Here is a 27,219-nt window from a genome sequence, read left to right as displayed (position 1 = left end):
GTGTCCGTAGATTAACCAGACAAAACGTTTTATAGTTCGACCACAAAGGTTGAAAAGCTATATACCACATGTGACATGCATAATGGAATAATCATTTAATACTCAGATTTATTATTTTAATATCGTATTCATGAATTATTATTACTATACAAATATAAACTTTATAGTTTTAAAATTATAAGTAAAAAAACAAATAGTAAAAATACGGCTAATCAATGGGATACAATAGATAGTGTTTACAGTTGGTGGTGGATGAAATGCAGGGAATATAACAGGTACACATAGATACCTGACAGATAGTTTTGAAAGTTTGGATGTAGGTGGCTGCTGATATGAAGTCTGACCACTTTTTAGCCCTGGAACTTTTGGGTAAGTCGAAGAAAAATGTTTTAACGCGATATTTTATCTAAGTTGTAAACATATCCGATGTTCTACCCCTTATATCATATTCCTTAAATGCAACACTAATTGAATAGAATTTTTGTTCAGTTAGGAACAAGTACATGTATACGCTCATCTATTCGAAAGTTGATTTCTCAGTATAATACTGTTGTAGATAACAATGGATCCTGTTAGAAATAAAAAAAAAATCTTGAGATTTCCCTGTTTAACATCTTCACCCTCCTGATTCATCGAAGTTTCTGCAACAATTGATTCATGTCATTCTTTAATGAAAAACTTTTATCATGATCGGCATCTTGTAATTACGCCATTTACGCAACAGTAAATTAACAGAAAACCTGATCACCAAAAACGTAAGGATAAAATTTAAATAAACATTGCAGAATATAAAATTCTTGTGAAACATACCATGGATGGGTGACATAAAAAATAAAGTGATGGGTACTTTGTGGAGGCACCCAAGATAAAAACTCAAACACATTGTGGAGACTTGTTCCAGGATTGGTAAACAGAAGATAAAATAAATTATTGTGTAAAATCTCATTTATCTGTTATTTGCAAATTATACATCGAAAAGCTGATTTTTATTACCTTGTATTATTTTGAGACAACCCTTCATTTTAACTGTCAGAGTCGGTATCAACAGTCGGTACCGAGACTTTCTGTAAATGTTTACAAAAAACGGGTTTTACTTGTGTTGTATTTATTATAATCTATATATTAAACTTTGTAAAGGTTATGGTCATGTTTTCGGAGTTGTTAAAATGTAAAATGATATAGAGTGGTTGATTGATTTTGTAAGAACTGAACTGACTGTTATATACAACCGATAGCCTTTGTCTGAATGTAAGACCTGGTTCAACCCATCACCGTTCCTCGGAAAAGTGGCTTTACTCAGTCGCTTATGGTAAGAAATACATAAGAAAATGTCTATACCAAGTCAGGAATATGACAGTTGTTATCCATTCGTTTTCTGTGTTTGAGCTTTTGATTTTGCCATTTGATTATGGACTTTCCTTTTTGAATTATCCTCGGAGTTCAGTATTTTTATGAATTTACTTTTCATGGTTCAAATAAGGAATGGATCGTATGAAAAGATTGCTAAAAGTAGCAAGTATGCAAGGACATTATAATATTATATACCTTGAAGATAAGCTAATGGTATCCTATCTCACTATATATAGATTTGATATAAGTTTACATTTTTCTAATGTTTGAATCTCGGATTACATAATACATAGGGTCATATAGGCATGCGTATTTACCAAGTTTGTAGTTAACTATACAGGAAAAGATATATTCATTTGGTCTACTTTTAATGTTTATATGGACTTTGGGTCCGCTTTACATCACAATTTAGTTTAGTACTGTATGGTATAGTTGTACATTCATGAAAGTTAGTTGAACAGGATTTACGAAAAAGGACACAAGTTTTACCTGGATTATTATTCAACATGCATGTCAGTGTTTTAAGTTAAAAATTTAGCAACCGTTCAAAAGCAGACCAGGCTAATCTCTCGTTGTGCTCGATAATATGACAAAAAGTAAAAATATCGAACATTTCGGAAAGTAAAACATTTTAAAAATTATAGTTTATATCATATGAATTTTCAAAAATCGTTATTATTAAATTATGAATAATTTTCAGTAAATGCATTTCAATAAAAAACAAAATATTTTTGTTAGTTGGTGTGAACGGTACATATGTGTGTTGTAAGAACTTGGAATATCGGCTGCGCTTGAAACAATTATATATGTATTAGCTTTCAAAAGCACTTTAACCCTTGCACGTAAAACAGCTTCCTACTTGATCTTGCTTTATACTTTCCGTAGAAATTGATTCATTTAATCAAGCTTTGTATATATGCATTAAAAAAAACCTTGAACAGAGTAATCCCTTGTCCAAGCCTAAGAAGAAAGATAGCTAGATAAAGAATTCACTGAGTGTCCTCAAAACAAATTATCACTTCCAAAACACAAATCAGTAATTGCCTCATACATTACAATATAGTGTAATTAATACTTTTTTCCCTTTTCAATTATCTTTCCACATAACTAAGAATATATCCAACCAATTATACGATGTAGTGATTAGATACATCGTACTGTCCACATCGATCTGTTATCCTGTCACCGAGCCTCGGGATCGATATTTCTTCGGAGTTGGCCTTCCGTAGTAGTTATTTCTCAATCAGATCCTACGTTTCTTTTCTAACTACCATTTGTTAGTGTGATTTTTGTTATCATGACAGAACCGTCCACAGAAATGGCTGGCGAAGGAAAAGCCGCAGACGACAGCGCTGCACCAAAAGGAAAGCAAATGAGGACTATTGTTTTGACTGGATTTGGTGGAGTTAAAATGTTGAAAACTCAACAAAAATCGGAACCAACACCTAATGAAGGAGAAGTGATGATACGAGTCAAAGCATGGTAAACAAAATCTAACATCGATTTTATATAGATTTATTTTGTTTTGATATGTTAATGCAATCTTCAACATATTGTGCTGTTTTATATCCTTTAACGTTATTTTTGTGAAGGTTTAATAGGCTTATTCCTCTCAGATAACTGAATTGATGACTTGATTTATTTTTCTCGGCTAAATATTTACAGTTAACTTTGTTACTTTTGAACCATATGGTAATCTTTAATTTATATTTACTGTTTACAACTGAAGTTAACACAACCCGTATATCTGTAATAACGTGAACAAAAACATATCCCAGAGGAAAAAGATGTTCTCTTTGAAGCACAATAAAATTAATGAATATATAAGTATTTTCATCTTCCAAAAAAAGCAAAAAATATTTTTTATCCATATGGTATTCTTTAATTTGCATTTACCTTTTACAACCAACGTTACAACAACCGGTAAAGTTGCAACAATACTAACAAAAATCTACCCGAAAAATAACATATTCTCTTTTTAAGCCAAATAGAACAAATACTAAAAGATACCTTATAATACAATTTTAGCGAATCCCACCAGCCGCATTTACGTTAATTGACCGATATCAGGGTTGGATGCAGAATTTTTGAAAAGGGCTATGCCCAATAAATGAGGAACATTTTTTTGGACGATTTTATACTAAACACGTAAAGCCGTCATCTAAAAAAGGCGACCAAAAGGGAGCGATACTCCCTTTCCGCATTTATTGGATCCACCACTGGAGTCTTATCCTCAAAATAATTTACGACTTAGATTGATTTTAAGTCATCATAGGCGAATCCAGGGGACCCTGAGGGGCCCAGCCTCCCCCTTTTTGGTGGACTATATAGGGAATCACTGAAAAATGACTGGAGCCCCCCCCCCCCCTTTTTACGAAAAAAAGTTTTGAATCCGCCACCGGTCATGAACAATTTAATATACTTACGACCAATCTTAGTCGTAAGCTTTTTTTGCGAAACAGACTTCTAGATGTTGAAATGTTTAGGTATACCTATGGTACATTAGGGATCCTATTATTTGGGAGGAATGAAATTTGTAAATATTTTTGTCACATAATTTAGGCATGTTTTATGTTATATTTTGGGAATTTTCATGTATTTAAGATTTCATTTGAATCATGTCTATATTTATCAACTTCTTTGTGGATGGTTCCCTTGATAGTCCATCAACAGCGTTATCGTAAACTCAATGGATTATTTTTCATCTTATTATTATTACTATGACTACAAGATGTTTATTGAAAATGACTGTTGACCCATATGCAAAACAAATTCTTAAGTTGACAGATAATTCAGAAAGTAAACACTCAATGTTGAATTTTGATATCTTGATCAATATGTGTAACATCTTGAGTTGACACTTGGACAAATCAAACACGGATGGAAGTGAACGGGAAATACTGCATTAACGTGAACGAACGTATACATTGATAAGGTTTGGCTTCATTGTTTCATCTTCATCATCATCACCGTCGACGTCGTCATTGTTATCATCATCTTTTTCATCGTCGCCGTCTTTATCATCAACATCATCCTCTTTCCGATCATTTTTACGATTTCCATTGAGTTTAGGTGTCAGACCACCAATTAAAAATCCCTATCTGTTCAACAAAATTTTGCAATTTTTACAGCTTTCTAAATATTTCACCTTAAGTTTAACTTCAAGGAAACCAGGTATATCATGAATTGAACCTTTTAACATGCCAATTTTCAACTAATGTTTAAAGTCTTATAAGAAATTTCTGATCTTGAAAACACAGGTACTACCAAAATAACTCCCGGTTTTCTGGAAATCTTAAATTATTGTACCATGTAGCGCATTAAACCTGAATTTTTAACGCAAACTCATAGACAAGTGAATCTTGGCTCAAAATGGTCAAACTATATTTCCCTTTCACCAAAAGTTTCATTTCTGCAAATGTTGTGGTTAGTTTAAGTAAACAATGACATCAAATGCACTATTTCGTGTCAGAGTAGGACTAAATTGGAGGGAGTAATTGGTGGTCTGACACCTTTGATTTTATAGCTCAGGTATTATCTGCTAGGGAGAATGCAATATCGTTATAAAAAGCGGGATATCACATCCTATTTTTTACGGTGATGTTGTTTATGAAGCCCGTAAATATAGATACGATCCATGCAAACTAGTTGATCCTTTGAATAAACTTATTCTGAACATAACTGACGATGCATTACTGTATAAACACGTTAATGACACCTCAATATTCTAAATTCTGTCGATACTGTTTACTTATACTTTGGAAATGCGCAAGGTCGTGCATTTATCAGACAGTTTATTTACTTTGATCCTGATTGATTGATCGATTGACATGTATTTAATGCCACTTTCAACACTATTGTGCTATTTCGTGGCGGTCAGTATTAATTGATGGAGGAAGCTGGGGTGCCTGGAGAGAACCACCTTCCTTCAGTAGGAAAAATGACAATCCAAGGCAATTGAGATTGGACTTAAATGCACGTTGCTTTTTTATTGGCTTTGTTAGTTGTTTTGTGCCTTGTATCGATCTTTTGAGTTCAACCAATTGCTACTGGTTGTTCAAGTTTGTTCTAATAATTTGCTGTTACACCACTGTCCCTTGTTAGGGGAGGCTTGAGCACTCACAAACATGTTTAACCTCACAACATTTTTCATGTGCCTGTCCCAAGTCACGGGAGCCTTTAGTTAAGTTGTTGTCGATAGTTCATATCTGTCATCTTTGTTTTTCTCAATTTGTTTTGTAATTATCGTTTTAATTATTTTACATTTTTCATGTTGGGACTTTTTATTGCCGACTATAATTGTGTTTTTCTCCTTTAAGAATGCCGTATGGTTGCCTAGTACCGAAACACTGGCTGCTGGGCGGAATGATGATGACACTGTTTTGTATGTAATTGCAAGTTGTGAAATTCTGTCGTTATATACATGAAATCACACTGTAAGTGTTTCTTAATTTTCAGTGGTCTTAATTTTTTTGATCTGATGGTTCGTCAAGGCATTCTAGACAACCCACCTAAAACTCCCGTTACGATGGGATTTGAGTGTTCAGGAGAGGTAGAGGCAGTCGGAGGAGATACAACAGGATTTAAGGTACGTGCTTTAACTAAGTTTCGATGTTAATTACAGCAGATTTCAGTGAGTATGAAGCTATAGATAAAATCGTTGGTTAGCTTGCTTGTTAGCTGAACCGTGAAGTCATTGTTAGGTTAGGTTAACTACCCTCCTTTAATAGTAGACTAGCCCTACAGATAACCAATCTATCTCTCTGTAGGACTAAGCTACTTTAAAAGGGGGGTAGTATACCTTACCTATCAATGACTTCACGGTTCAGCTAACAAGCAAGCTAACCAAAGATATTACCATTAGCTACATACTGACTGAAATCTGCTGTAAGGTGTCAGAAGAGATACATCATGGTTCAATGTAGGTGCTGTAATTACTACGATTCGAGGCTGCAACAGGGTTTGGTGCGTGCTTTAAATGGCTACACATTGAGGTTGAGGACATCGGAGGAGAACAGGGTTAAAGACGGGTGTTTCATCTAATTTTACATGGCTATATGACTCAGATATACTATATTCTTTTGTAGCTTGCTGACATCACAGAACAATTCCCGCCTTAAATTTGAATTTTATTAACAAAAAGGTTTATCGAAGTCTGTTTTGGCAAAGTCAGTTTTCATTACTATATATCCTGGCTAAATGATACACATCATTACATTAAGTAAAACAGGCCTAAAATTGTGATAAATCAAAGTTTAAACTACTAAGACAAGTACATTTATAAAGGTATCCTTACTTTATTATTCACTTAATAGCTTAGTTTTAGTCATCTGAGCTTGCTTTCATCTTGGGTCTTTAGCTATTAAAACAGGTATTACCCATCATCCCATTATAAATCCGAATTTTTACCAATGACCGTATCCATTCCATTGATTTACTTTAGACAACGATAAAGGAATACATACGTTCGAATACTAGTATATCGATATTTTAACACTGTCATCATGATCTCTGGTCGACTTTGATTTTCACACGTTGTATCATGGTTTAGTTCAATTTTTTGTATAAATTGTCAAAGCTTGAAAGTCTAAAAAAGTGCATTATAAAGAAAAAAACGTACTTTCAATTGGTGTTTCTTCGACACATTCCCCATTTCCATTCTCAATTTTATTTCAGAATAGAACTGATTTCGGTATCAAAACTAATTTTCTTTGTAAATATTCAGAATTGATTTCAAACAGCAAATGGGTCAAGAATTGCAATTAATCATAGACAGCTCACGTTTAAAATTAGACCAAAAGTTTCAGTTTCTTCATTCTACAATGTTTGAAACATACTTCAGATCATTTCCTTAAATTTTGGAAATCAACTGCCAACCAGACTTTTTACTCACCGCATTGACACCAGATCCTGGGGGAGATCCCGGATTTATGGTTAGAAGAGCGGCGAGCATAGCGGACTGAGTCATAATTTGTTTTAATAGTTATCATGTCAAACATTGATATATTAAAATAATAAAGCAGGAACCAATTCAAAGGGACACAGTGGGTCGGGGATGGGTATTACCACTGCTCCCTATTGAATCAGCTCTGAATATTTTTTGCTAACTAAATTGAATAATCCTATTCTGAAAACCCAAAGCTTTTGATATTGACAGATTTTTGAGGTTATATAAAAAAGAAGATGTGGTATGATTGCCAATGAGACAACTGTCCACAAAAGACCAAAATGACACAAACATTAACAATCATAGGTCACCGTACGGCCTTCAACAATGAGCAAAGCCCATACCGCATATAGTCAGCTATAAAAGGCCCCGATAAGGCAATGTAAAACAATTCAAGATTATAGTACATTTTGTCACTGCACTAGAAGAGTATAGTTTATTCCTCTTTTTTTCCAATAGATCTGAATTTCCAGCCTCAGTCAATTCCCAGACATCAATTAACAAAAAAGCCAAAGTCAAAGCAAGTCCTTTCAACTTTCTAATATTGAATGTTTGATATTAATATAAATAAGTTAGGAACATATGATCAATAATTAGGGTTAGTTTAAAATTATATTCCTCGACTTGTTAATTGTTACGTTGATCCAATAGAAAGGTGACACCATTAATATAATAAAGGTCTATGACGAATAGATATATACCACAAATTACACTTAAGAGGCCCCTCATAGGGGGGGGTCCTAGTAATCACATAATCACCATTTTTTTGCCAATATAATCACATAATCATTAAATATTTGCTTATCTTTAGTAATCAAATAATCATAAACTAAAAATACAGTCCTAGGTAATCAAATAATCATGAAATATTTGGCTTAATAATCAAATAATCATTAAAAAAACGGCCAAGTAATCACATAATCAAAAACCCCATGAGGGCCCTCACTTAAAATGGGCAAGCATATAATGTACAAATGTATTTGATTTCTTCTGAGAAGGCATGATTTGTGTAGAGCTGATCACCCAAGGTTATGTTTGTTATGGTAAAACATGCGTTTCATGCAGTTTTACAAGAGTATTATGGCGAGTTGAATAAGAATAGAAGACATATATTGATTTGACTGGTCCGAACACCTACACTATCCGCTGTCAGAATCATTTATCAGCAAATATTGTAATATTCTGTTCGTGACACTACTCCTAGTAACTTAAAATCGTACAATGATTGATAATGTTTCTGCTTAAAGCGTGTACATCGGTGATAAATGTTGAAAACACACGTATGAATGAAAGTTTTAGAAAGGTTTGTAGCTCAAGATTTGGACCAGATTTCGCCATCAATCAATTAACTTCATACAAATTCTGCACATTCATCAAAATCTCCTTTTGAACATTTATCTGTGAAAGACAGGATGGCTATTTTAAGATCAAATTATGCGTTGTATTGATTTACTTGTATTCATTTGACATATGTAGAAAGTTGATTTTGTGTTTTCTATAATATAACAAATCCCTGGACAAGAATAGCTTATTAATGTGGAAAGATAAAGATTTACTTATGACTGTCTGTTCTCTTATTTGAAGAAATCAGTTAGATGGAGGATTGGCTGTCTGTTGAATTTTAAAGACATTTAAGAAAAACATGCTCCTTTGAAACATAATTGTTAAAAAATGCCATTTTAAAAAAAAATGTCCTTAAATGTTACATGGCGTAGTATTAAATACTTTGTTACAAAGGAGCCGGTATTTACCTTATGGGACATGTTTTATGTACAAAAAAATAAGTAGCGTAACAGAACATGCTTTTAATGAAGCCGATTTCTTTTCACAATGAATATTAATAATGTTTAACTTTTGAACAACGATTTCATTTTTCTGAAAGGTGTTTTTCCTGTTTATTAGCGCTTCTGTGCATTAAACAGCTTTCAGTCCATCAATCAATAAATAGCGAGGTGTAGTCCTCATACTCCTTCCAACCATGGAAGTAATATTCAGATCTAAATATTACTTCCATGTTCCAACCAACTTTACCACTGAACAGCTAAACCTCTTTGGTGCGCATGCAGTGCCATGCAATCTAAATTTGCTTTTGTAAATGTAGAAACGAATTATATAGTTTCAATGACCGAGACCAGACCATTAACACAAAAAGAAGATTCATTGAAGTTGGTCGTCCAGGAGGCTAAATGATATGTTTGGTAGGGGCATAAATATTCCTTGAATAAGGTCATCTCAAATGATTGTTACAATGTTTCCTGAACGTGAAAAAAACGGGATTACTCTTTCTATATGGACATCAGATTTGACCGGTAGTATTGCAATGTTACATATTTATACACCCCATACAGCTATTCAGTCGCAACCATGTCATGCCAAATATTCCTTTGATATACAAAAATTCATCTTACGTTTGATAAAATCTAGTAAGAGATTTTCGTTGTTTATTTGAGCATAAATGTAAAGAAAAACATTTACGGTGAAGTAATTATATCCTCATTTTAGACAACAGGCAGTAAAAGAATAGATGCGCACCATTGACACCCCTTTTTCATCGTGATTGCAAATGTTTGATATAAAATATATTGTCAAATATAATCTTGACGTTGGTATGGTAAAGACTTAAACTTTCTATAACCTATTTTATGACGAATACATATGTTGATAGCTAAGTCGAATTCGGATAAAAGATAGACTTACAATCAGATGAGGTCAATGGGAGGTCACACTAAATATTGAAATGACGAGTTTAGAGAAGAACATACAATACTGAAGTAGTCAAAGGGCTCTTGTAAGATGATCTACTTTAACAAAGAAATAAATGGCAGATTACATTGACTCCCATCGCCAACATAGATTTATCGACCGTTTTCTTATTTCAGTAAATATACATAAAAAGAAAAAAACAACAATGTATTGGCTACTTTTCAGTTAAAACTGCACTGGAATATATTCCCAACATGGAAAAACCTAATATTCGATTACCTTTAAAATACGTTTTGATTTTCTCTCAAGAACTTATTGACAGACACTTTACCATTCGAGATAAAACGGGACTTAATTAGTGTTGTCTAAATCGACCTTTTCGAACGCCCACGATATTGTACATTTTAACATCGCAATTGAAAAAGCTTACAATGTAATTTTTTCTATTAACTGAGAAATCGTTATAGCTATCAGTTGATTAAATAATGATTTTGCAAGAATTATTTCTCTCATAGGAATTAGTGTGTTGTCCTTTTTATGCTGTCTTAAATATTCCCATTACGTAATAACAGTTTATTGCCGTTTTTAGACACAACTACTCAATTTTTGACGCGGAGAATATGGTTAATTAGCATTTGCAGGTTTTTGTAAAAGTTATTTTAAACCATGGCTGCAATTTAATATTTTCTGTAATATTTCACTTTTAGTTTTCCCTTGGCGAGTGTTAGGTACAAACGATGAAACCAGCAATACATGCCATTGTTATCGATGTATATGGGCATCTTCACTATTATAATAGAAATAACATTATTTTTGTTACTCAGGAATTTCATCTAATCCATGACTCGATAGAAAACAAGATTATGCTTTGCAGTCAGATTGGAAGAAGCCATCGACATTGCTACCAATATGACCGTTTTATATTTATTCTATTTAAACATGTTAAACGATATCTTATTAACTAATTGATACATCTTTTAAACTGAATAAGATATCTAACAAACTAAATTATATTTCTTACAAACTAATTATATATCTTATAAATTAAAAAAGATATCTTAGTAAACAGTTTATAAAGATATCTTATTTAGGTTATAAGATTTCTTACTTATAGGTTTTAAGATTTCTTATTTATAGGTTTTAAGATTTCTTATTTAGTTAAAATGATGTCTTGTCACAAGTTATTTTAAAATATATCATATAAACTATAAAAGCTGTCTTCTATTTTTTTTTTCGTTTTAAAGATATCTTATTTAATTTGAAGTTCATAATATATCTTATTAACTATCTTACATTCCATTTGGTTTTGATGTGTTTGAGCTTTCGATTTTGCCATTTGATTAGGGACTCTTCAATTTGAATTTTCCTCTGTGTTCAGTGTGTTTTTGATTTTGCTTTTATACAAATGTTATAAGGTGTCTTTAAATTGAATAAATAGTAGAACTGGTTGCCATATAATGTAGTATTTATGCCAAAATCACACCCAGTGTACCACACATTCTGAAGTGCAAGTCATTGAATTTATTTAAGGTAGTGAGGTGTCTGTCACCATCTTGGATTGTAAATAACAGAGAACCTTAGGTCCAGATTTTCAGTAAAGTTAGCAAAATTTTACGAGAAAAGTAACTAACTAATGTGAATTTTCATTATAAAGAACAAATTTATAAGAATTCAACTTATAAATATTAAATATTTCTACAAGCATAGATTACTCTTGTTTAATTTGTAATGTTTTTGAATTGGCATTATAGGGGAGGTAAGTCTAAAATACTGCATTTTTCTTGGAGGAATCTACATACATTTTACTATTTTATATTTTAGCCGGGAAAAAACGTACGGTGACCATACCTTTTCTTTCTTTATTCTCAACGCAGTTACTAAAGGTAGCTTCTGCTATTTTATTCTACAATTCTATCATTAATTTTAACTTCTAATCACATAAATGATGTTTTGTTCTGGATAATCCCTACGGACCATGAGCAATATGTAATTTTGTCACAATATTTAGCTTGAGAAAATGCATAGTAACCTAACATTTTTATTATAATTTTGAACAAATCATGACATATACCACGTTTTGGCCTGAGACTATAGTAGTCTCAGGTTAGACTATAGTAGTCTCAGGTTTTGGCAAAGTATGAACAAGTTCCATCATTTTTAATTTTGACTCTCATACCATCTTAAGTGATATTTGCGAAACTGATTAAGTAATCTAATATCTGATATGAGCACACTAGCATTTTCCTCACGTTATTGACTATTAGTAGAATTCAATCTTAAGGCATGTCTATCTCTGAGTCTTTTGTTTATGTATTATTTCATACTTACCAGAATATTTATATGTTTTATTTCCAGGTTGGAGACAGGGTTATTGGTTTTTGTGATTACAATGCTTGGGCAGAGGCTGTTGTACTCCCTGCTCAGTTGGTGTATAAAATGCCAGACAATATGAGCTACCAAGACGGTGCTGCATTAGCGATGAACTACTTAACTGCTTATATCATGTTGTTTGACATGGCCAACCTGAGGAAAGGACAATCTGTGTTTGTTCATTCTGTTGGTGGCGGCGTGGTAAGTTGTTCGCAATATGTTTTTTAACATTAATCCACTTTATACCCGTACTGTTTTCACATTTTACTTATTAATGTATTATACTGTACTATATATATATATATGTATGTGTGTGTGCTCCTTGTGATACATGTGTCCATTTCAAGACAGAAACTTCGCTTTTAGTTGCCATCTGAATTTTGACTGTGTATGGAACCGAATTTGGTGGATTTATTCTTATTGGATCTGCTAATTCTTTTTAACAAAATTCAAGTTCAACTAGTCTGTCTTATTTTTTTTTTTATAAAAGATGCAATAGATACCAAAGGAATATTTGAACTTGAACGTTTCTAACGTCATAACTTCAATTCAGCCCCTTTTCTCGAATATTACCTTCCGAATAAGACTTACTTCCGGGTTTGTACAAACAAGAACAATACGACGGGTGCCACTTGTGGAAAATGATCTGCTTACCTCTCCCGGGGCACCTGCGATCAGCCAAAGGTTTTGATGGGGTTTGTGTTGCTTAATCTTTAGATTTCTATGTTGTGTTTTGTGTACTTTTATTTGTCTCACCTTTGCAGTCATGGCATTGTCAGTTTATTTTCGACTTAGGAATTTGATTGTTCCTCTGGTATTTTGTTTCTCCCTTTCGAAGACAATCTGACAACGTCATGTAAAAAAATGAAAATCGACGGAAAGACAAACAACAGTTCACACAACACAACATAGAAAACAAAAGACTGAGCAACACTCACTACAACTACATCCCGACAAAAAGGGGGTATCTAAGGTACTCCGGAAGTGTAGCAAATCCTGTTCCATTTGTGGCATGTTTCGTGTTGCTTCTGTTCATGTCAACCCGGTGATAAGTCTAATTCAGTAGGTCACATTTGAGGAAACGAGAACGGGATTGTGGTTACAATTAACAACCGTTGTCATCTATGAAACAGATATTCCATGACAGTGAAACCAATTAGTGATGGCGTCCGTAAAATGTTCAAAGGGAGGATTTCAACTTCACCTCTTGGAACTCTAAGTTCAATAGTTTTTTTGCCAGTAGCAACCATCAATCAATAACATTATGATAGGAAATGCAAGTGCTTGAATATCGTTCCAACCGGGAGATCCATTCTTAATGTACAGGCGCTGCTGGAATATTTATGTTACTAGATAGAAATGGAAAGATTACAATCTAAAAATTGAAGTTAGCTACTTGTTTGAAATGTTCCACATTTCATGTCTAATTCTATTATAGCCAACTAAAGGGTATGGGCTTTCTCATTGTTGAGGACCATACGGTGGCCTAGAAATGCTTACTACCTCTTTAATTTTTCTCTGACGGATAGTTGTCTCGTTGACAATCATACCATTTATCCTACTATCTATATTGCCATATTTTGTAGACCTTTGTCTATTGTTAAAGACTGTATGTGAGATGTGTTTTTGTTTGTTTGTACCGTTTGTTACTATTCTCTCCGACATTAATCCTACCTCTCTTTTTATTCCTATCGCCATACCATTTGAGGCATCAATCAATATCCGTCAGATTTTAGACACCAATCTCTCTAAATGTCTTTGTAATGTGTATGCATATGTACCATCAAAGTTCTTTTATAATGTCATTATTTGACAATATATATTTGCCTCATTTACATCATACGATTTGATATACAATCAATACAGTTCCTTCTCTCGAAGAGATTACAGAATAACTATTTTGACAGGAAATCACAAAAACCGTCTCCTGATAACCATAAAGTTCCTTTCCCATTAATGACAACGTAATGTTTTAAATATCATAACGCAGTTAGCTCCAGTTCGTGTTAAAATATGTCCGATACGAAGTTAGTCATTGTTATGAAGGTTTTTAGTCGAGCCTTCGACTTTTGTCGCAGAAAGCTCGATATAGGGATAGTGATTCGGCGACGGCGGTGTTAGCTAATATCTTAAAAAGCTTTATATTTTAGAAGGTGGAAGACCTGTATGCTTCAAACTTTGTATATAGATGTCTCATGTTACGAAGTTTCCGTGAGTCACATGTCCAATGTCCTCATTTTTATGGTTCTGTGACTACTTGAAAAAAAAAGTAAAATATTTTTTGTAAAGTTAAATTCTCTCTTATTATAGGTAAAAGGATAACTATATTTGGTATGTGCATACACTTGCAAGGTCCTCATGCCCGTCAGACAGTTTTCACTTGACTTCGACCTCATTTTATGGATTAGTGAACAAGGTTAAGTTTTAGTGGTCAAGTCCATATCTCGGATACTATAAGCATTAGGTCTAGTATATTTAGTGTATTGAAGGACTGAAAGGTGTACTTGTCAACTGGCAGGTGTCATCTGACCTTGACCTCATTTTCATGGTTCAGTGGCACAGGCACTTGTCTCAGAAAAAAAATTCCTATATACCTTATTATAACAAATTTTTTTTTCTGAGACAAGTGCCTGTGTTCAGTGGTTATAGTTAATTTTTTTAGTTTCTTTTTCTCTTTCTAATACTATATGCAATAGGTCAACTATATTTGATGTATGGAAACATTTTACGATCTATATGTTAGTACCGAAGGTTTTATTTGACCTTGACCCCATTTTCATGGTTCATTGATCAGTGTTATTTTAAGTCTTTGTGTTTTGGTCTGTTTTTCTTTTACTGTATGCAATATGTCTTCTTTATTTGGTGTATGGAATGATTGTAAGGTGTACATGTCTAGCTGGCAGGTATCATCTGACCATGACCTCATTTTCATGGTACAGCGGTCAGGGCAAAGTTTTTCTGTTTTAGTATTTTTTTCTAATACTATATATGCAATAGGTCATCTATATTTGCATGGGGGATGGAAATATTTTATGATTTATATGTCAGTCGTGCAGGTTTTATTTGACCTTTACCTCATTTTTACGGTTCATTCATTGCTCAGTGTTTAAGTTTTTTTTAATGTTTTGGTCTTTTCTTTCTTAAACTACAAGTGTGGACACAGATCAGTGTGGATAGTATGTTTGAATGTTTGACAGTGTTTTGTATGACAAGAGAAGTTCTATGTTTTTTCCCATGTTATTAACTGTGTTGCACAATATGACAACCAACCGGAGCATTAGGAGAGTTTTTTATTTAATATTTAGTTTTTTATGTTCAAAACCGGCATGGTAAACTATAAGCAATATGTCAACTATATTTGTTGTATGGAAGAATTGTTAGCTGTTTATTTCTGCCTGACATGGTTCATCTGCCCTTATCTCATTTTCATGGTTCATTGGTCAATGTTTAGTTTTTTTTGGTTAAAGTTAAGTTTATGCCACAGTTGTAATAAAGCTTTATATTTAGGACTATCAAGACAACATGATATAAATGATACAAAGAAGGCGAGACATTTCAGCGTGTGCACTCTTGTCTTGTATATGTCAGATTGTTAACTTTATGTACATGTACCTGGACCTATTACATCAACACTATATTCTTTAAATGTAGCAGTTCACTGTTACTACCGTTGCCCACTCTGATATAAAGTCAGCAAAAGAAAAAAATGGCCAACCCCTTCTATTTAGTGGTTGTTATTTGTTCACATCTTGGTTAGTGTTTAATTTTTGTATCGCAGAATTTAAGTAAGTCAGTAGTTACTTCGTTCCAATCTAAACGTATCTTATTATTTTGTGTGAGCGTGTGTCTGTCTTTCAAGAAGACGTGATGGGAATGTAGCAGTTCACTGTTACTACCGTTGCCCACTCTGATATAAAGTCAGCAAAAGAAAAAAATGGCCAACCCCTTCTATTTAGTGGTTGTTATTTGTTCACATCTTGGTTAGTGTTTAATTTTTGTATCGCAGAATTTAAGTAAGTCAGTAGTTACTTCGTTCCAATCTAAACGTATCTTATTATTTTGTGTGAGCGTGTGTCTGTCTTTCAAGAAGACGTGATGGAATTATTGTGTGTTCATTAAATATTCGTGTTAAGTAAACCACACTCAGGTACTAATATACTAGCATGTTAACATTTTCGTGTCAATAATTTGTCTTTCTGATATTTAATTTCCAAGAAGGTGTTCAAGTATATCTGTAAGACTTGTTAAAATAAAGTTTAATCACCATTACCTTTGTCGTTTCGGGGCGTTTTATAGCTGACTATGCGGTATGGTTTTTGCTCATTGTTGAAGGGCCTCCGGTGAAATAGAGCTGTTAACTTTAATGTCATTTGTCTCTAGTTGAGAGTTGTCTCATTGGCAAGTATGCCACATCTCCTTATTTTCTTATTCTTATATGAACATTATTGTTTGTAGGGACAAGCTATTGGCCAACTCTGTAAGACGGTGGAGAACGTGACGGTATATGGCACAGCTTCGTACTACAAACATGAGTTTGTAAAGGAGAGTGTCGACCATTTATTTGATAGAGTTGTAGATTACTCACAGGAAGTTAGAAAGTAAGATCATTACAATCAAAACGTAACAATATGCTGGTGTTCAAAAATAAAAAAATGTCATTTACTTGAATACCAGAGTTCCCGAAAGCTTTCTTTTCCTGGTAGTCCTTAAAGAAATCTGCTGGTCCCCACTATTATATCTATTGTAACATAACTGTTACAAAATTGTTGTGGTCCTTATGGAAATTTTGGTGGTAAAATCCTTGAAGGATCACCACTTTTCGAGGAACTCTGGAATATCATTATTAAATTATTCGTAGTCTTATTTAGATTATAAAAGTCCACAGAAAAAGGTAATTTTCTCATTATGTTTGATTATTGCATTAGATACTACGTGCAATTCTATATTACTGTCATAATGATACGAAATACAATTACAATTCATTGCCAGACTAACCCAAAGACTCCGATCAATTATTTTTTAAGGATTCATAATTCTATTACAGTGCAACATTTACGTGTCATATTTTTGTAACACGCATGGTAATTGTAATCTGTCTCATTTAGAGTTATGATAATACTTATCTCACTCATTCCGGAATTAGTGATTAGTGCTATCTCACTGATTTGAAGAGTTAACGTTAATTGTCATCTCAATCACTCAGGTGTTAATGGTAATTGTCATCTCAATCATTCAGGTGTTAATGGTAATTGTCATCTCAATCATTCAGGTGTTAATTGTAATTTCTATCTCAACCATTCAGGTGTTAATGGTAATTGTCATCTCTACCATTCAAGTGGTAATGGTAATTGATATCTCAATCATTCAGGTGTTAATGGTACTTGTTATCTCACTGATTTGAAGAGTTGACGTTAATTGTCATCTCAATCATTCAGGTGTTAATGGTAATTGTCATCTCAATCATTCAGGTGTTTATGGTAATTGTTATCTCAATCATTCATGTGTTAATGGTAATTGTTATCTCACTCATCCAAGGGTTAATGGTAATTGTAATCTCAATCATTCAGGTGTAAATGGTAATTGTCATCTCAATCATTCAGGTGTTAATGGTAATTGTCATCTCAATCATTGAGGTGTCAATGGAAATTGTCATCTCAATCATTCAGGTGTTAATGGCAATTGTTATCTCAATCATTCAGATGTTAATGGTAATTGTTATCTCAATCATTCAGGTGTTAATGGTAATTGTCATTTCAATCATTCAGGTGTTAATGGTAATTGTCATCTCAATCATTCAGATGTTAATGGTAATTGTTATCTCACTGATATGAAGAGTTGACGTTAATTGTCATCTCAATCATTCAGGTGTTAATGGTAATTGATATCTCAATCATTCAGGTGTTAATGGTAATCGTCATTTCAATCATTCAGGTGTGAATGGTAATTGTCATTTCAATCATTCAGGTGTTAATGGTAATTGTCATCTCAATCATTCAGATGTTAATGGTAATTGTTATCTCACTGATATGAAGAGTTGACGTTAATTGTCATCTCAATCATTCAGGTGTTAATGGTAATTGATATCTCAATCATTCAGGTGTTAATGGTAATTGTCATTTCAATCATTCAGGTGTAAATGGTAATTGTCATTTCAATCATTCAGGTGTTAATGGTAATTGTCATCTCAATCATTCAGATGTTAATGGTAATTGTTATCTCACTGATTTGAAGAGTGACGTTAATTGTCATTTCAATCATTGAGGTGTTAATGGGACTTGTTATCTCACTGATTTAAAGAGTTGACGTTAATTGTCATCTAAATATTCCAGGTGTAAATGGTAATTGTCATTTCAATCATTCAGGTGTTAATGGTAATTGTCATCACAATCGTGCAGGTGTTAATGGTAATTGTCATCTCAAACGTTCAGGAGTTAATGGTAATTGTTATCTCATTCATGCAGGAGTTAATTGTAATTTTTATCTCAATCATTCAGGTGTAAATGGTAAATGTTATCTTAATCATTCAGGTGTTAATGGTTATTGACATCTCAATTATTCAGGGGTTAATGGTAATTGTCATCTCATTCATTCAGGTGTTAATACTATTGTTATCTGACTCATTCAGAAGTTGATAGCTTTTTTTTTTTTATCTCTCTCATTTAAGAGTTAATGGTAATTGTTTTCTAAATCATTTAAGGTTAATTGTTATCTCTCTCATTCAAGAGTTAATGATTATTATTATCTCACTCATTCAGGAGTTAATGGTAATTATTATCTCACTTATTCAGGGGTTAATGGTTATTGTTATCTCACTCATTCAGGAGTTAATGGTAAAAGTTATCTCACTCATTCAAGGGTTAATGGTAATTGTTATCTCACTTATTCAGGGGTTAATGGTACTTGTTATCTCACTCATTCAGGTGTTAATGGTAATTGTTATCTCACTCATTCAAGGGTTAATGGTTAAAAATATCTCACTCATTCAGGGGTTAATGGTAAAAGTTATCTCACTCATTCAAGGGTTCATGGTAATTGTTATCTCAATCAATCAGGTGTTAATGGTAATTGTTGTCTCACTCATTCAAGGGTTAATTGTACTTGTTATCTCACTTATTCAAGGGTTAATGGTAATTTTTATCTCACTCATTCAGGTGTTAATGGTAATTGTCATCTCTCTCATTCAGGTGTTAATGGTAATTGTTATCTCAATCATTCATGTGTTAATGGTAATTGTTATCTCACTCATTCAAGGGTTAATGGTAATTGTTATCTCACTCATTCAGGTGTGGTAATTGTCATCTCTCTCATTCAGGTGTTAATGGTAATTGTTATCTCAATCATTCAGGTGTTAATGGTTATTGTTATCTCACTCATTCAAAGTTTAATGGTAAAAGTTGTCTCACTCATTCAGGAGTAAATGGTGGTTTTAAAATTATTAGTTTATGATTATTTAATGAAATGTCTGTGAAAAAATTACTGTTTGGTATATATCAATAATTTGTATGTTTTAAGCGATTTAGATAAAAAAAAAAAAAAACAACAAATTTATGTATATAAAATAGTATGTCAAAATTGTCCCCACATCCTATGAATTGCAGTAGGATCCTTAATGACCTAGCACATGTTTAAATTAAGTTGTGACTTTCATTATTTTTTTTCCAAGACTATTCCCAAGGGTATGGATATTGTTTTAGACTATTTATGTGGAGATGATACAATTTTGACTTTTATTTCAGACTAACCCCTGAGGGTCTGGATTTCATTTTAGACTATTTATGTGGAGATGATACAATTTTGACTTTTATTTCAGACTAACCCCTGAGGGTGTGGATATCGTTTTAGACTGTTTATGTGGAGAATAAACAATTTTGACTTTTATTTCCAATTAGCCCCTAAGGGTGTTGATATCGTTTTAGACTGTTTATGTGGTGATGATACAATTTTGACTTTTATTTCAGATTAACCCCTGAGGGAGTAGATATCGTTTTAGACTGTTTATGTGGTGATGATACAAACAAAGGCGTTTCACTACTTAAACCAATGGGAAAATATGTTCTTTATGGTAGGAATTTATATCTTTATACAACATAGTAGATTAGGAGATGTGGTATGATTGCCAATGAGTCAATTGCTAAATCTAGCAATGAATAAACATGTATTGTATTACAATTGTATTGTCTATAACTCAAGGTTGCCATCATTCTTTTTCAGTGTTAAAAATAAAATACTTTATATTAGTGTGTAAATATTACTTTTCTGTTGGCACTAAAACAAATACTGAAATGGGGGAAAAGGAGATAGTGTCACAAGATGTATAAATACTGGTTCCAAACTCTAATTTGCATTAGAATAAGAAAGACCATATCATAGGGAACATGTGTACTAAGTTTCAAGCTGATTGAACTTCAACTTCATCAAAAACTACCTTGACCAAAATCTTTAACCTTAAGCAGGACAGGCAGACATACGGACCAAAAAAAAGATAATGACCCTAGGTTGGGCATAAAAATCTAAAGCAGTGTGTTCTACAAAGCAGGATTCAAATAACTTGTATTATTCCTTTTTCTTTGCATGTAATATTTGCAACTGGACATTAAACACCAATCAACCCATCAATCCAATAGTAATAGTGACGTACACCAATTACCTTATTTCTTTAATATCTGTTTCTTAGCTGTTGAATTGATGCAAACTCATACGTGACAATCAAGGATTCTACAGAAATATATGTAATTGTCAATTTGTAAAAGAGCAATATATGAGAAATAGATCGTCAATAAGAAAGAGCAATATATGAGAAATAGATCTTCAATAAGAAAGAGCAATATATGAGAAATAGATCCATGGAGATCCATAAAGCTAACAATGACGGCACTGGTATAAAGGCAATAAAGGATATATTAATACATACAGAATAATTAGTCCCACTTTTCTATTCTTTGCTGTAAAATTGAATGTCAGTCTATTATATATATGGATGTTGGTCAAGGTTGATATATTATTACTAATCATTATATTGATATATTTTATTCATCTTATATAAATGATTTAAAGATATAAAATGGAGATTATCTTTTTCTCAATAATCTTTTCTTATATGTTATTTATTACATATTGATAGGGTCATCAAACATAGTCACAGGAGAGACAAAAAGCTTCTTTAGTTTTGCAAAATCCGTAAGTTTAATGAAACACATTCAAATGGTTAACCAATAATGAAGCTTAATTCTTCTTAATAAATACAAAAAAATGTCTAGCATCCGGAATGATGAGTATTGAAAATAGGAAAAGCATCATTTTATAAATACAGAGTTCATTATTTAACCAATGATTAGCTGACATTACATTTCACAAACACCTGAAAAATCATATGTTTTTATAAAAATGTGATGCACTCGCATGTTCTAAACAGAGTAAAGGCATGACATTTCTAGAATTAGCTAAAATTTAAAATTATAATGTTTACTTTTAATTATTCCAAAGGAGGGAGTAAGTTTTGAGGTCGTTTTGACCCTGTAAATTAATGGAAAATACAAAAAAAACATATAATACCACCATTGTTTAAATTTTCTTCCACATGGGTTGATTTTGTGTTAAAGATACGATTGTAACTGAAGCTTGATTGTGCAAATTGCTCTCATATATTAAATCTATTTAGCAATTAAAATCTATGAAATAAAATGAAATTACTTTTAGGTTAAATGTACGGAAAAAGTATGGAACGACTGATAAAGTTTTAAAAGCATGAAGACTTCTATTAAAGAAATACTAATACAAAAAGCTATTTCGATCTTTAGTTGTTTTTGACCACTTTTTTTCTGTTTTAGTGGTGGCAGGTGGACAAGATCAGTCCAATCAAACTGTATGATGAGAACAAATGTATAGCTGGTTTCCAACTCCGTCATCTTGTCTTTAAACAAGGACAATACCAATATGTTAAGCAGGTCATGGAGCAACTTTTCAAACTGTATAACGATGGAAAGATCCGACCTGTCATAGATTCAGCATGGGCACTGGAAGATGTTAGTTTTGATCCATTTTTATATTAAAAATTCAAATATTAGGGATTCATTATTATTTGTGTTATATAAATTTTAGTGGTTAAAGGTGGACCATGAATTCAGATGTTCAATGAAAAACAAATGTTCTATAGGCTTTGGCAAAATCACCAAATCAAATATCTACATAAATGTTGTTTCTTCCATCAACAGAAATAAATGAATCCACAGTAAGCTACCTCTTATGATATTTTTTTCATAGTTACTGCTTAACCATCATTTGTTAAAAACAAAAACAAAAAACATTCTATGAAGCAAAGTACTGGTATGCAAACTTGGTTGAAATGTAACGTCTACACTTTTGGTATTAAACTAGAAATATATATACATTATGGGGTATTCAATTATAAATTCATTGGTTAAATAAAACCGTGACATATTCAACAATATTTGGACTTATTTATTTGATAAATGCCTTTGAAACAACCAATGATTTATAAAGATTCACAGAAATTGACCAACGTTAACTACCAACCACTGATGTATTCTATATGCAAACAATTAGTTTTCTATTTTTGGTACAGAACATGTAAATAGTTTTTACATTTTATTTACAGGTAGGAGATGCCATGCAGAAACTCCATGACAGAAAGAATGTTGGAAAAATAATTCTGGATCCAAGCTTACAACCAAAACCAAAGGTAACCACCCAACAACCGGCTGATTTCTAGGCGTCTTTATTTTTTTTATTTTGCACAAGAGTTTGGCGGGGGTCCTTCATTTTTGTATTGATTAATTTATCAGCCTTCTTTTCTCGATTCTTAATTTTTTCACTTTACTATGCACTTTTTTCTATTATTCTCTGTAAGAACTGTTAAACCCTCCAGACCAATTTTCATGTCATTGGGTACCTGTCTCATTGAGGTGTACATTTGTAAATCATCTTATTTTATTCATTTCTACACCAAATAAATGGGGAATGTGTCCATGAAACTTGATCTGAGTGTTCTCTAATAATAAGCATTATATATTTTGAATGTTTCAGCTTGCTGTTCAAGGGAGACAACACACTGACAGTACATGCAGTGATGACATCAAAGAGAAGGAACCAATTGTTAATGGAGAAAACCAATCATAAATGGTGAGCAAAGATGTTAAAATATCACATTTGTATAAAATAGAAATGGGAGAGAATTCATGATTATATTGGAGTACAATGAGTTCTGATTTAATGGGACCTTACATAAAACTCTGGAAATGAGGAAAGCCAATACATGTACAACTGCATACAAAAATCATTTTACTTATCATTAGTGGTTCACTTAAAACTGACCTTAACACTGCAATGTTAAAGGTGCTGTATTATCTCTATTGATATGAGATGTGCAACGCTTATAAAATTGCATACCAAATAATATTGACTTACAATACACATTGACTGAGGGGGCAGGGCCAAATCATTTTCAGTGGTTAAAATGAACTTGTCACATACTAACACATTGTTGACACCTGTGCTGTCACCACTGTAAGTGTACATCCAGTCTCGATTTTTCAACTTTGTCTCGGTAGTACAAAAACTTGAGTTTGAATGAACCCTGAATTTTCCATCAAGTTCAGTAGACCAATATTTGATGGACATCTACACTTAAAAAAATCATTATGTCAACCATATGTAGTCCTATTAGAATAATAAGAGAAAAAATATTCTAATTACAAGATCTCAATGCTGACTCTAACAAGCAATGACCTAAATTAAAAATTATGGCAATTTATATGCATGCATGCTCAATGGTAACTTCAAAACAAAGTATCAGTGTCAAAATTATAGACTGTCTTCCTCTTTTACCTTTTGAAATATTTAAAAATAGTTTTAACACTGTTGCTGCTGCTCGATTAAAATTCTTGTCTTCAAAAACAATCATAAAACAAATATTAACCAGAGCCAAAGTTTTTAAAAGTTTAAAACTTTAAATGGAACACTGCCTTTAATATACAGATGAGCCAAAATAAGATTAAGCCATCCTTGTCTCTAAAATAAATTTCAGTTGAAAACCAGGTTTCAAAATAGAATTCTGTTAACTAATTAAACAATACATTACACCACGTCTTGTTTGAAGAAGACAGGCTAATGAAAAATCAATCAGTCACAAAGAATTTTGTCACTGCTAATTTAGGCTTGTATAAAACAGCAGTAAACATTGAGGAAGATAAACAAATTACAGCAAAGAAAATCAATAAGTCTAGAAGCAAAGTAGTAAATTTACATTAATGTGGTAGTATGTTAATTAAGTGGTGACACTTCATTCTATAACTCCTCCAGGTAGGAGGAAGGATTCATTAGAAAATCAATAGATGAAATACATTGCTGAGACAGGTTCTAAATATAGATATTGAATTTCATAAACTTTATGGAAACTTTAAATACATGTATTTTATAGCTGACTATGCAGTGTGGGCTTTGCTCATTGTTGAATATGGTACGGTGGCCTATAGGTGTTAATTTCTGTGTCACTTGGTCACATGTGGAGAGTAGTCTCATCGGCAATCATACCACATCTTCTTTTTTATATTTACAAAAAGTCTGGCGTGAATATCTAACATAGTTTGGAAAGACTTTTATTTATGAATTTTACTTAAGTGATTTAGTTATTTGTTATTATAGGTACCAATTTCATCAAAAATCATATATATCTTTACAGAAAGTAGTGTTGTGTAAAGAACAACGTAACCAGGAACCATGCTAAATAATTGCATTGTCAAGATAACAACTTAATTTGCTATAATGAACAGCATAAAGTGCATGATCACCATGTACAACAAACCAGATCTAACTTTAGTGGAAGATGAATGTCATTTATTACTTGTATGTTAGAATATAGATTTTTATGTTGCTAGAATTGTTCCATCCATTAAAACTGGAGCTGTACTTAAAAAGACTCAGCAAATAGTTCTTATGAAAAACCTCTACTTAAAACCATGTAACATGTAAATCCAATATCGTAAACTTTACAAATTATTACTACCAAATGACTTTGATGGAACTAAAATGTTAACTTGTTTGAAGTATTATTTAAAAAATATTCTATAAGTTTTACTGTCAGTTTTAAAGTAGAACCCTAGGATATAGAACTTTCAACATTCCAAATTGAAGTCTCACAATCTCATTAAAATCCAAAGTTCTAGTACACTACACATTGCATTTCTAATTGCTAGAACATATTCATTTTTATACTTATTATGTGTAATTTGAATACTATTCCTAATACCAGTTTAATAATGATTATGAATGTAAGAGCTTATTTCATGACTCTTGGAGTACAATCTTTGGTCTAAAGAAAAATAGAACGTTTCTCTTGGCAGTTTTAAATATCTGTTGAAAAGCTCTATTGGAAGTTTTCATTGGCCTGTTCAAAACTTTTAATGGAATATCATTCATCAAAAGTATACCATAATATTTCAACTTGCCAAAGTTAGTTGCTAAATTTTGTCAAAATTCTATTTTTAGATATTAACTGCTGTATGATTTGGTGCTGTATATTCTCTATTAGATGTTTGTGTTGAGCAATTGTTGTTTTACCGGGATTAAAAGGGCATTCGTTAAAATTATTAGTTCCGACCTGTTTGTTATCTATACCCCCAGAAGTATTTATAATTGTTTATAATTGTTGTGCTTTATAAAGCATTATCAATGCACATATTAGAACCCCCAGTTCACATGGAGTTTTGTTAGTTACAGCTGAAACCCTCATCCTTCATCAGCTAAAATCAGAATTTGCATGTTACTAGTACACAAAAACGATTGCACTTTCCAATACACGAAATGCTTACTGTAAACCGACTTATTTTTGCGGATACTTTGTTTCCGGTTATACCAATTTTAGTCCATTTCGCGCTTTTTGAATTAGCGATTTTATGATATAATTGATGTTGTGAAATAAAGATTTACTTATTCCCAACAATTTATATTTGCATTATTTTTCTACTCGCAAAAGTCATGAAAATGAATAACTCACGAAATAAGCTGGTTTACAGTATCTTAAATTGCTACTGATCATCAGGCTTCAACATTGTTTGTTTTAGTGGAAAAAATAATGTTGAACACAGCATATATTAACTTGTGGAAATGGATAATTACCCAGTGGTATATTGACAATTTTCAAACTAAAACTCCATGTGAACTGGGTGTATTTATTGTTGTCTGAAACTGTCTGTTTAAGTTTTACTATACCATATACATATTGTTACCAAATTTTTAACTATATTTTGTGATATATATTGATTTGTGTCTATAATATTCAAGTTGTGAATGAACCTATGTGAAAGTATGTCATTGTATAACATTTATCAACTGAAATATTCTGTCAATCAAATTTGTTTCAATGGTCACAATTTACTTATAATAACCTTTTTGGAAAAAATAACATACTTGTGTTTGCAGACCCAGAGAATCTAAAATGAGGATTTTACCTTACCATACAGTGATATATTTGTTCCTTTTATTTATATTGTAATAACATTATGAAATGTACATTATTCTCCACCCCAGATGTGTGCTCAAAACAGGAAAAGGACCAAAACCATAAGGTACATGTTGAAAGTATGTTCCAAATGTTGTGATATATATGTTATATGTATTCGTTGATTAAACAAACAAAAAACTTATTAAAAATGTGTTGATTTTATTTCATTTCACTTGTTTGTGATAACAGGTAAATAAATCAAAATTTGAACACTTTGCAATTTGTAATGTAATGTAAAAATTAACAAACAAAAAATATGCTGATGTACAGGCAAAATGTCCCAGATTTCAGGTCTTCAATGCACCTTCTTACAAATATTTCCTTCTTAATC

At 32.3% G+C, this 27,219-nt stretch overlaps 1 protein-coding gene across 1 annotated transcript; it reads left to right on the top strand.

Annotated features, from left to right (window-relative positions):
* The first annotated feature begins 252 nt into the window (after positions 1 to 252).
* On the top strand, positions 253 to 27,012 carry LOC134722031 (synaptic vesicle membrane protein VAT-1 homolog-like). Its single transcript, XM_063585452.1, has 11 exons — positions 253 to 369; positions 2,655 to 2,832; positions 5,809 to 5,938; positions 12,356 to 12,571; positions 16,826 to 16,968; positions 20,329 to 20,432; positions 21,492 to 21,547; positions 22,198 to 22,392; positions 22,986 to 23,069; positions 23,414 to 23,509; positions 25,068 to 27,012. The coding sequence occupies exons 1-10, from the start codon at positions 333 to 335 to the stop codon at positions 23,504 to 23,506; spliced, it is 1,236 nt and encodes a 411-aa protein (XP_063441522.1). The 5' UTR covers positions 253 to 332; the 3' UTR covers positions 23,507 to 23,509; positions 25,068 to 27,012.
* Positions 27,013 to 27,219: the final 207 nt, after the last annotated feature.

The sequence above is a fragment of the Mytilus trossulus genome, chromosome 6 (genome assembly GCF_036588685.1).
Source record: "Mytilus trossulus isolate FHL-02 chromosome 6, PNRI_Mtr1.1.1.hap1, whole genome shotgun sequence".
Classification (NCBI taxonomy): domain Eukaryota; kingdom Metazoa; phylum Mollusca; class Bivalvia; order Mytilida; family Mytilidae; genus Mytilus; species Mytilus trossulus.
This window is presented reverse-complemented; position numbering and strand designations above follow the sequence as displayed.